At 57.3% G+C, this 10,494-nt stretch overlaps 1 protein-coding gene across 3 annotated transcripts in view; it reads left to right on the plus strand.

The window, feature by feature from the left end:
- PLXNA3 (plexin A3) overlaps nt 1-10,494 on the plus strand; it is a 17,372-nt gene that overhangs the window by 5,298 nt on the left and 1,580 nt on the right. Inside the window, exons 4-31 of one of the 3 annotated variants that reach the window (XM_003802570.3) lie at nt 983-1,111; nt 1,182-1,282; nt 1,563-1,686; nt 1,764-1,920; nt 2,006-2,105; nt 2,589-2,703; nt 2,873-3,073; nt 3,260-3,356; nt 3,491-3,681; nt 3,767-3,912; nt 3,983-4,103; nt 4,193-4,329; nt 4,438-4,608; nt 4,860-4,953; nt 5,031-5,270; nt 5,342-5,485; nt 5,564-5,798; nt 5,886-6,028; nt 6,117-6,373; nt 6,465-6,531; nt 6,632-6,778; nt 6,862-7,021; nt 7,195-7,298; nt 7,537-7,633; nt 7,893-8,083; nt 8,374-8,543; nt 9,061-9,273; nt 9,413-9,563. In XM_003802570.3, coding sequence (XP_003802618.1) covers nt 983-1,111; nt 1,182-1,282; nt 1,563-1,686; nt 1,764-1,920; nt 2,006-2,105; nt 2,589-2,703; nt 2,873-3,073; nt 3,260-3,356; nt 3,491-3,681; nt 3,767-3,912; nt 3,983-4,103; nt 4,193-4,329; nt 4,438-4,608; nt 4,860-4,953; nt 5,031-5,270; nt 5,342-5,485; nt 5,564-5,798; nt 5,886-6,028; nt 6,117-6,373; nt 6,465-6,531; nt 6,632-6,778; nt 6,862-7,021; nt 7,195-7,298; nt 7,537-7,633; nt 7,893-8,083; nt 8,374-8,543; nt 9,061-9,273; nt 9,413-9,563 — 4,203 coding nt within the window. The remainder of the gene's footprint in view (nt 1-982; nt 1,112-1,181; nt 1,283-1,562; nt 1,687-1,763; nt 1,921-2,005; nt 2,106-2,588; nt 2,704-2,872; nt 3,074-3,259; nt 3,357-3,490; nt 3,682-3,766; nt 3,913-3,982; nt 4,104-4,192; nt 4,330-4,437; nt 4,609-4,859; nt 4,954-5,030; nt 5,271-5,341; nt 5,486-5,563; nt 5,799-5,885; nt 6,029-6,116; nt 6,374-6,464; nt 6,532-6,631; nt 6,779-6,861; nt 7,022-7,194; nt 7,299-7,536; nt 7,634-7,892; nt 8,084-8,373; nt 8,544-9,060; nt 9,274-9,412; nt 9,564-10,494) is intronic. The other 2 variants (XM_023508477.1, XM_012813196.2) reach the window with 2 other exon arrangements.

Genomic DNA, 10,494 nt, shown 5'->3' on the forward strand with positions numbered 1-10,494 from the left:
GCCCGCCACAACGCCCGGCTATTTTTTGGTTGCAGCCATCATTGTTGTTTGGCGGGTCCGGGCTGGGGATTCAAACCTGACACCTTAGGTGTACGTGGCTGGCGCCTTAGCCGGTTGAGCTGTAGGCGCCAAGCCCTCAGACACGTTCTTAAGAGACAGGGTTCAGGACAGCTATGGGAGTTTTATCTTGTTTACCCAGTCTGGGGATAGACAGTGGAGGATTTGTGAAGGGAGGTGCTGAGCTCCTGAAACCCAGCCTGCTCTGCTCCTGTGACCCTTTTATCATTTGTCATAGCTGCATTGAACTAAAACACACACTACAGAATTCACCCACTCATAGTGTACACTTCCGTAATTCTTAGGATATTTGTAGAGTTGTGCAGCCATTACCAATGTCTCATTTCAGGACATTTTCTCTAATATTTTTTGTTTTTTTGAGACGGAGTTTTGCTCTGTCATTCAGGCTAGAGTGCTGTGGCCTCAGCCTAGCTCACAACAACCTCAAATGCCTGGGCTCAAACGATTCTCCTGCCTCAGCCTCCCAAGCAGCTGGGACTACAGGCACCTGCCACAATGCCTGGCTCATTTTTCTATTTTTAGTAGAGACGTGGTCTCACTCTTATTTAGACTGGTCTCAAACTCCTGAGCTCAAGGGATCCTCCTGCCTCAACCTCCCAGAATGCAGGGATTACATGCTAGAGCCACTGTGCCCATCCTTCAGGACATTTTTATCACCCTAAAAATTGCCCTCCTCTATAACTATCACCCCTTCCCCACCCCCTTAACCTCTCTGTCTCCAAATTTTCTGGGATCATTTTCTGGCCTTTGTACTCCCTTTTCCTGGCTCTAAGGCTATGGGCATGACAGCCACAGGTGGGTTCCCAGGATACTTTAGCTCATCTACCACCTAGAAAGTCCCTGTCTTGATGCTATGGTGGCATCAGGCTGGTCCATCATTCCTCTGACTGGTGTTGTGGCTCAGGTGCGGGTTGATGGCTCCCAGGATACCCACCTTTATGAGACAGTTCCCGTAGTGGATGGAAGCCCCATACTCCGAGACCTGCTTTTCAGCCCTGACCACCGGCACATCTACCTGCTGAGTGAGAAGCAGGTGGGCCCATGGTGGGTGGCGGTGGGTGGAGGGGCAGAGGCAGACTGAGTGCTAATGTAGCTGTTCCCAGGTGAGCCAGCTCCCCGTGGAGACCTGCGAGCAGTATCTGAGCTGTGCGGCCTGCCTGGGATCAGGAGACCCACACTGTGGCTGGTGTGTGCTGCAGCACAGGTGAGGGCCTTGATGGCCAGGGAGGAGCCAGTAACACCTGGTATGCCTGCCCTGACCTTGTAGCCTCCCTTTCTTCCTCTACTTTCTCCTGCTAATGAGCAGAATCTCTACTGTGAGTGACGTACGTCCCTTGGACCCCAGGGGACATAGCTTAGGCTTGCTGTTGCCTGGTACTATGAGGTGTCCCTGGACCCTCCCTTCCCCCAGGGTCCCACTTTCATCCACTCCCTGGGTGCTCCCAGGGCAGGTATGGGACCGGCTCTGGACTGACTCCATGTAGGTGCTGCCGTGAAGGGGCCTGTCCTGGTGCTTCTGCCCCACACAGCTTTGTGGAAGAGCTGAGCAAGTGTGTCCAGGTGCGGGTTCGGCCCAACAATGTGTCAGTGACATCGCCTGGGGTGCAGGTGAGTAGCGCAGAGGGTGTAGGGGCCTGTGCATGTGTGCTGGGGCATGCCCTGCCCTGAGCCCTCTGCCTCCTCAGCTGACTGTGGCCGTGCGCAATGTGCCAGACCTCAGTGCGGGTGTGAGCTGTGTCTTTGAGGAGGTGATGAAGAGTGAGGCTGTCCTGCTGCCCTCTGGCGAGTTGCACTGCCTTTCACCATCTCTGCAGGAGCTGCAGGCTCTTACCAGGGGGCATGGTCAGTAAGCAGGAACTGCCTAGGCTGGGGTGGTAGCCACCCCCTGTCCCCAGATAGTGCATGGCCACCCCTGGGCTTCTTGCAGGGTCCACCCGAACCGTGCAGCTGCAGCTGCTCTCTAAGGAGACAGGCGTGAGGTTTGCTGGGGCTGACTTTGTCTTCTACAACTGCAGTGTCCTCCAGTCGTGAGTACCTGGCTTGGTACCTGTCCCACCCCTAGGAATAGAAGAGGCCTCTGGGACAAGCAAGATTTGCAGGCCAGGAGGAGGCGTGGTGGCTCATGCCTGTCCTAGGGAGGCCCAGGCGGGTGGATTGCCTGAGCTCATGAGTTCAAGACTAGCCTGAGCCAGAGTGAGACCCTGAGTCTAAAAATAGCCAGGCATTGTGGCAGGAGCCTATAGTTCCAGCTACTTGGGAGGGTGAGGCAAGAGAATTACTTAAACCTGAGTTTGAGGTTGCTGTGAGCTAAAATGCCATGGCACTCTACTGAGGATGACAAAATAAGACTTTGTCTCAAAATAAAAAAAAAAATAAAAGACCTGCAGACTGGCTGTCTTTGTGTTTCTGGGGGTTTACCTCTGTCTCCGTAGCTGTGAATCCCCTGAGCTATGTCCTGGGGGAGGGGAAGTCTGGCCTCTATTATTTCTGAAGCTGTCCCACCCTCCCAGGTGCATGTCATGTGTTGGCAGCCCTTACCCCTGCCACTGGTGTAAGTACCGCCATGTGTGTACCAGCCACCCCCACGAATGCTCCTTCCAGGAGGGCAGGGTCCACAGCCCTGAGGTGAGGCGGGCCGCGTGTGCAAGGGGACTGGGCTCCGTGGTGCGGGCTGGCCTTGGCTTTTCTGTTTGGCTTCTTAGTTTCTTTGAACCTCCTTGAGGCTGGGAAGGGCCAGCTGGGCCTGGAGAAGGGTGGTGGTCTAGTGTGTAGCTGACAGGTGTTTTCCCAACAGGGCTGCCCTGAGATCTTGCCCAGTGGGGACCTTCTGATCCCCGTTGGCGTCATGCAACCTCTCACCCTACGGGCTAAGAACCTACCTCAGCCGCAATCCGGCCAGAAGAACTATGAGTGTGTGGTGCGGGTGTGGGGCCGGCAGCAGCGGGTGCCTGCTGTGCGCTTCAACAGCAGCAGCATACAGTGCCAGAATGCCTCGGTGAGGCCTGGGGACCCAGCAGTGGTGTGACGGGGGCTGGTAGCCTCAGGTAGCTTGGGAAGGGCACCTTCTGAGTCTCCTGTTGGGGGTTCTGAGCCTGGGGGAGGGGTGGTGGCAAGAATCTTGATGGGGCAGGGGCAACTTTGCATGTCCTACCTGGGGTTACATTGGTCCCTCTCACCCCAGTACTCCTATGAAGGCGATGAGTATGGTGACACTGAGCTGGACTTCTCTGTGGTCTGGGATGGAGACTTCCCCATTGACAAGCCTCCTACTTTTCGAGGTGAGGGGTGGTGCTGGGCCAGGGAGTCTGTTCCCCAAGGCTGAATCGGCACTGCTGGGGCTGGTTGGGAGGCCTTTGTCCTCCCCACTTTTCTGCCACTGCCTCCTCCATCAGCAGTACCCCTGTGCCCACAGCCCTCCTGTACAAGTGTTGGGCTCAGCGGCCCAACTGTGGCCTCTGCCTCAAGGCTGACCCCCGCTTCAGCTGTGGCTGGTGCATCTCAGAGCACAGGTGCCAGCTGCGGGCCCACTGCCCTGCCCCTAAGACCAACTGGATACACCCCAGCCAGAAAGGTGCCCGGTGCAGCCACCCCCGCATCACCCAGGTGAGTTTCTCTTTCTGCCTGCCCACCACATGCTGGTCACCCATGAGTCTGGACTGACCTTCTTGCTTCTCATCCTCTTCTGCAGATCCACCCTCTCATGGGGCCCAAGGAGGGAGGCACCCAGGTCACCATTCTGGGAGAGAACCTGGGTCTTGCCTCCCGAGAGCTAGGCCTGCGGGTGGCTGGCGTGCGTTGCAATTCTATCCCAGCTGAGTATGTCAGTGCTGAGAGGTGAGTCTGGCCTTGTGGGTGCCCAGGTGTCTGCCTGACCCAGCTGTCTCTGACACCCTTCAATCCTCAGGATTGTGTGTGAGATGGAGGAGTCTTTGGTGCCCAGCCCACTACCGGGGCCTGTGGAGCTCTGCATAGGCGACTGTTCTGCTGACTTCCGCACGCAGTCAGAGCAGCTCTACAGCTTTGTGGTATGTGGCCATAGCCCTTCCCCTCTTCGCCCTTCGCCCCACCTGTGCTGGCTCCTTCCTCCCCTTAGGGCTGGCTGCTTCTCCCACAGAGCCCAATGTTTGACCGTGTGAGTCCCAGTCGGGGCCCAGCTTCAGGGGGCTCGCGGCTTACCATCTTTGGCAGTTCCCTAGATGCCGGCAGCAGGGTCACAGTGACTGTGAGAGATGGCGAGTGCCAGTTCGTGAGGTGGGCCAGGGCCCTGCCAGCCTCAGGCTAAGCACTGGGTAGGGTTTGTGGGGGTTGGCGGCTGGTGGCCCTGGGCTACCACCTCTAAGTACCTGCTTACCAACATAGGAGGGATGCTGAGGCAATTGTGTGTATCACGCCTGTCTCCACTCTGGGCCCCAGCCAGGCCCCCATCACCCTTGCCATTGACCGTGCCAATGTGTCTAGCCCTGGAGTCATCTATACTTACACTCAAGACCCCACAGTCACACACCTGGAACCCACGTGGAGCATCATCAAGTAAGACTCTGGGCGGTGTGCAGGGGTCAGGCCAGTGACTGAGGCCTTGGGCATCACCTCCTACCTCCTTTGAGCCAAGCCCTCATCGGTGGAGGGTAGAGGTGTCCTGGCTGCAGTACCTGGTACCTGGTCCCCACCGGATGATCCAGGTCAGGGAGACCCTGGGCTCCCAAAGCAGCCTTGATAAATCTCCAGGGTTGAATGGGGGACAATCAGGGAAGAAGCCTGAGGTCCCTCACCCCTGACCCTAGTGGAAGCACCGCCATCACTGTGAGTGGGACCCACCTTCTGACAGTTCAGGAGCCTCGAGTCCGGGCCAAGTACCGTGGCATTGAGACCACTAATGTGAGTATCAGCTGCCCATCCCCTGCCCCTGCTGCCTGTGGCCTCATGTGCTGGGCTGCCCACCTTTGTCCTCACAGACGTGCCAGGTGATCAATGACACTGCCATGCTGTGTAAGGCCCCCGGGATCTTCCTCGGGCGGCCCCAACCACGGGCCCAAGGCGAGCACCCTGATGAGTTTGGCTTCGTGCTGGACCATGTGCAGACAGCGCGCTCCCTCAACCGCTCCTCTTTCACCTACTACCCTGACCCCAGCTTTGAGCCGCTTGGCCCCTCTGGTGTGCTGGACGTCAAACCTGGCTCCCACGTGGTGCTGAAGGTGCAGCAGGGCAGGTGGAGGGAGGGCCAGGGAGGTGGAGACCCTGGGCTGAGCCTATCCTTCACTCCCAGGGCAAGAACCTGATCCCTGCGGCAGCTGGCAGCTCCCGCCTCAACTACACAGTGCTGATTGGGGGCCAGCCATGTGCACTCACCGTTTCAGATACGCAGCTCCTGTGCGACTCACCCAGCCAGACTGGCCGGCAGCCTGTCATGGTGGGTGGGGGTGGGGACACCACCAGGATGGTTTGAGGTGGGCAGGAGGGCCAGCTCACCTCAGGCCTGTCCCTGCAGGTACTGGTAGGTGGCCTGGAGTTCTGGCTGGGCACTCTGCACATCACAGCTGAGCGGGCACTGACCCTGCCAGCCATGGTGGGGCTGGCTACAGGGGGTGGGCTCCTGCTGTTGGCCATTACTGCAGTGCTGGTTGCCTACAAGCGCAAGACTCAGGATGCAGATCGCACACTCAAGCGGCTCCAGCTGCAGATGGACAACCTGGAGTCACGAGTGGCCCTGGAATGCAAGGAAGGTGCCTGAGGCAGATGATGTTATGGGGCCATGGGCATGGGTCCTCCTTCTCCTGCTTAACTGTCTCTTCCTCTCTGCACCTCCCTAGCCTTCGCAGAGCTGCAGACTGACATCAATGAGCTAACAAACCACATGGATGGGGTGCAGATCCCTTTCCTGGACTACCGGACCTATGCTGTGCGCGTGCTCTTCCCTGGCATTGAGGCCCACCCAGTGCTCAAGGAGCTAGATGTGAGCCCCTGCTCGGCCTGCCCATGCCCCCTTCTCTGCTCTGCCCACCCCCCAGCACCCCCACCCTGAGACTCCCTGCTGTCCACAGACCCCCCCCAACGTCGAGAAGGCCCTGCACCTTTTTGGGCAGCTGCTGCACAGCCGTGCCTTTGTGCTCACCTTCATCCACACGTTGGAGGCCCAGAGCAGCTTCTCCATGCGTGACCGTGGCACTGTGGCCTCACTCACCATGGTGGCCCTGCAAAGCCGGCTTGACTATGCTACGGGGCTGCTCAAGCAACTACTGGCAGACCTTATAGAGAAAAACCTTGAGAGCAAGAACCACCCAAAGTTGCTCTTGCGCAGGTACCTGACCCCACCCTGCTCCTCTCACTCCTGCCTCCTTCCCAGGCCCTGCCCTTCCTAGGTCAGGGCCAACATACTTCTCCTGCCCTAGGACAGAGTCAGTGGCTGAGAAGATGCTTACCAACTGGTTCACATTCCTGCTGCATAAGTTTCTGAAGGTGTGCTTGGTGGGCTGGGTGGCAGGGGAAGTGATGTCAGAGGAGCAGCTGGCTTGGCGGCCAGGCAGGTGGCAAGCTGTGTGCCTGACCCTGGCTACAGGAGTGTGCGGGAGAGCCGCTCTTCCTCTTATACTGTGCCATCAAGCAGCAGATGGAGAAGGGCCCCATTGATGCTATCACAGGTGAGGCGCGCTACTCCCTGAGTGAGGACAAGCTTATCCGGCAGCAGATTGACTACAAGACACTGGTGAGTGTGGATCCTGTGGGTAAGAGGTGTGCAGTGGGGAGAGGCCTCATCTGCACTGACTCTTGGGTCCCCTATACCTTTAGACCCTATACTGTGTGTGCCCAGAGAGTGAGGGCAGTGCTCAGGTCCCGGTGAAAGTTCTCAACTGTGACAGCATCACCCAGGCCAAAGACAAGCTGCTGGATACCGTGTACAAGGGCATCCCATACTCCCAGCGCCCCAAAGCTGAGGATATGGATCTGGGTGAGGCCCCTGCTCACACCCTCTCAGGGGGCTTGCAGCGCCTATAGCCGTATAACCTCAGCTGGCTCTCATGGCTTTCCTGTACCCCACCTGAGCTCTGTTCTCTAGGAGGACTGGGCCCAGGGTCTCAGGGGACACCAGGCACAACCTTAAGTACTGTCTGTGGCCCACAGAATGGCGCCAGGGTCGCATGGCCCGCATCATCCTCCAGGATGAGGATGTCACTACCAAGATTGAGTGTGACTGGAAGAGGGTCAACTCACTGGCCCACTACCAGGTAAGGGTCTGAAGGCCCATTCACTGCCAGGGTCATCTGGAAACTGGGACTCTGCCCTGAGCCACAGCAAGGCACAGGAATAGTGGTGGTCCTGGCTCCTCCCTGCCCTTGTTCTTCCACTCATAAGCTCTACTCATGGGGCCTCGGGTGCCACCCATGTACACACTGAAGGGTCTGTGTGGGTGGTGGCCTGTTGGCTTCTTGACTTCATGCACTACCCCCCCTCTGGGACCTCCAGGTGACTGATGGTTCTTCGGTGGCACTGGTGCCCAAACAAGTGTCTGCCTATAACATGGCCAACTCCTTCACCTTCACCCGCTCCCTCAGCCGCTATGGTAGGTATGCTTAGCACAGTAGCCTTTTGAGGCTGTGCAAGTCCTCCTGGGGAACCCCTGTCTAGGCAGCTCCAGGAGCCTTCCTAGGCCGTGCCCTTGGGTGTTCTTCAGTTCTGTAGTTCTAGACATAGGGTGGGCCAGCGAGTACAGATGGATTCCCCCAGGCTGCTGGGCTTCTGGGAGAAGGTGGAGACTAGCAAGAGGTAGGATGATACTAGTGTCTCCAGTGGCCTAAGCGCACACCTGTGCTCTGCTCCAGAGAGCTTGCTCCGCACAGCTAGCAGCCCTGATAGCCTCCGCTCACGGGCACCCATGATCACACCTGACCAGGAGACAGGCACCAAGCTGTGGCACCTGGTGAAGAACCATGACCATGTTGACCACCGAGAAGGGGACCGTGGCAGTAAGATGGTCTCAGAGATCTACCTGACACGACTACTGGCCACCAAGGTGTGGGCCTGCCTCTTGCAACCTTGGCCTCCGCACAGATGCCTTCTAGCCTGGTCTTGGCCTGTGGTTGGCCTGGCCTACTCGGGAGGGGCTGGGGAGACTGGATTATTTGGATCCAGTGGGCCTTTGCTATAGGAACTCCCAGCCTGAGGTCAAGGCTGACTCTGTCTCAGAGGTCCTGGCCCTACAGGGAAGCCCTGCTCTTTGCTAAACCTTTCTGCCCCACCTTTGGGGATATCCTGACTTGGCTCCATCCTAGCCTATACCCTCTCTGGCCGTTCCACCAACAGGGTACATTGCAGAAGTTTGTGGATGACCTCTTTGAAACTGTGTTCAGCACAGCCCACCGGGGCTCAGCTCTGCCCCTGGCCATCAAGTACATGTTCGACTTCCTGGATGAACAGGCTGACCAGCGCCAGATCAGTGACCCTGACGTGCGTCACACCTGGAAGAGCAACTGGTACCACCCTGTTCTGAGCTGCTGCCTCCTCTGGGGGTGGGGGGCTGGGGGGCTGGAAGGAGCTGAGGGCTTTGCCAAGACCCAGGACCTGTAGGGGAAGGCTGATGGCAGGGCTGGAGTTGTTAGGCAGGAGAGGGTGGCACACTGGCCTAGAGCCAACTTTTATGGTGATGGAGGTGAACTCTGCTGGGCATCCAAGGTAGGATGGTGGCAGTGAGGCCTGCAGTAAGGTGTGGCTCTTTGCCCTCCAGGACTTTGCGCCTAGTAGAGATGCTGGTGCCTTGGTGCAAGTGGTGATAGTTGTGACCGTAAAAGCTGCAGAGGGGATGAGACCAGCTGAGGACAGAAGTTTAGCAGAAATTTAGAGAAATGGCTGTTAACCTTAAACTTTTCACTCTTGCCACATCTGGACAAGATGTAAGCTGGCCAGCCAGGAATAAGATATGACAGGGAGCACACGTGGGAGGGGCCCCACAGGGCTGACTAGGGAGCCTCAGGCATGTGTCCTTCTGGCCAGCTTGCCCCTGCGCTTCTGGGTGAATGTGATTAAGAACCCGCAGTTTGTGTTTGACATCCACAAGAACAGCATCACAGACGCCTGCTTGTCGGTGGTGGCCCAGACCTTCATGGACTCCTGTTCCACATCTGAGCACCGCCTGGGCAAGGACTCACCCTCCAACAAGCTGCTCTATGCCAAGGATATCCCCAACTACAAGAGCTGGGTGGAGAGGTGGGCTTCGCCCTGCTGGGGGTGATGGGGGCAGGAGCTGCTCTCCCTGGGCCGTCTCTCTGAGGCTGGCCTGGCAGTGAGAACAGGAGTTTGGGCTTTTGTGATATCTGCTCAAATGACCTACTCAGGGTCCCAACAGGTACTACCGAGACATTGCAAAGATGGCATTGATCAGTGACCAGGACATGGATGCCTACTTGGTGGAGCAGTCCCGCCTCCATGCCAGTGAATTCAATGTCCTAAGTGCACTCAGTGAGCTCTATTTCTATGTCACCAAGTACCGCCAGGAGGTGCGTGCTGCTCCGCAGACCCCCAGTTGCTTGGCCCTGAGGGTGCAGGCAATGACAAAGTATAGGGGACAGAGGGGACATGGATTGTTCAGTCCTTCCCTGTATAGGCTCCAGAGCCAGCATGGGTGACACTCTCTGTAGATCCTGAGATTTGAGGGACTCAGGAGACATTAAGGGGCCTCAGCACTGGCAGGGATGGGCTGCGGCACATGGGCCTGGGCCAGAAAGTGCGCAGGGGCAGCCACTTTTAGGGCCTGTAAGATTTGTTATTGGAGGTGTCTGTAGGAGACAGAGGCAAGGACTTCAGAATGGATTCTTGGCTAGAAATACACAGCTGTGAGCCAGCAGATGGCACTGAAGTCTGAGCCTGGTGAGCTCACACAGGAAGCCAAGAGGCAAGGAGGGAGAGGGGCCCCCCACTTGGAAGTCAAAGGGAAGAAGAGGAGCTGGCAGAGGGCTGGAAGGGAACCTGAATGCCTGGGGACATCCTACAAGGATAAAGGAGTAGGGAGTGATCAACTCCATTAGGTGCTGCTGCTGAGCAAGGACAATGGATGCTGGCTGGGTCTGGCAGAGTCACAGACACTAGACAAGAGAGGTGTGGGTAGAAGGAGTCAAACTCTGAGTCTAGACCACTCTTGGGAGGGGCCCCACTCTAGCTGCAGAGGGGGAGAAGAGAATGTTCTGTGGTTGGAGGGAGACCTGAGGTTAAGGAGAAGCTGATGGGCTCGGCCCCTATAGCTCAGTAGTTAGGGCACCGGCCATATGCACCAAGGTTTGAGCCCGGCCCAGGCCTGCTAAACAACAATGACAACTGCAACAAAAACAACAAAAATAGCTGGGCAGTGTGGTGGGAGCCTGTAGTCCCAGCTACTTGGGAGGCTGAGGCAGGAGAATTGCATAAACCCAAGAGTTTTTTTTTTTTTTTTTT

The sequence above is a fragment of the Otolemur garnettii genome, unplaced genomic scaffold (assembly GCF_000181295.1).
Source record: "Otolemur garnettii isolate 467f Iridium unplaced genomic scaffold, OtoGar3 scaffold00249, whole genome shotgun sequence".
Classification (NCBI taxonomy): domain Eukaryota; kingdom Metazoa; phylum Chordata; class Mammalia; order Primates; family Galagidae; genus Otolemur; species Otolemur garnettii.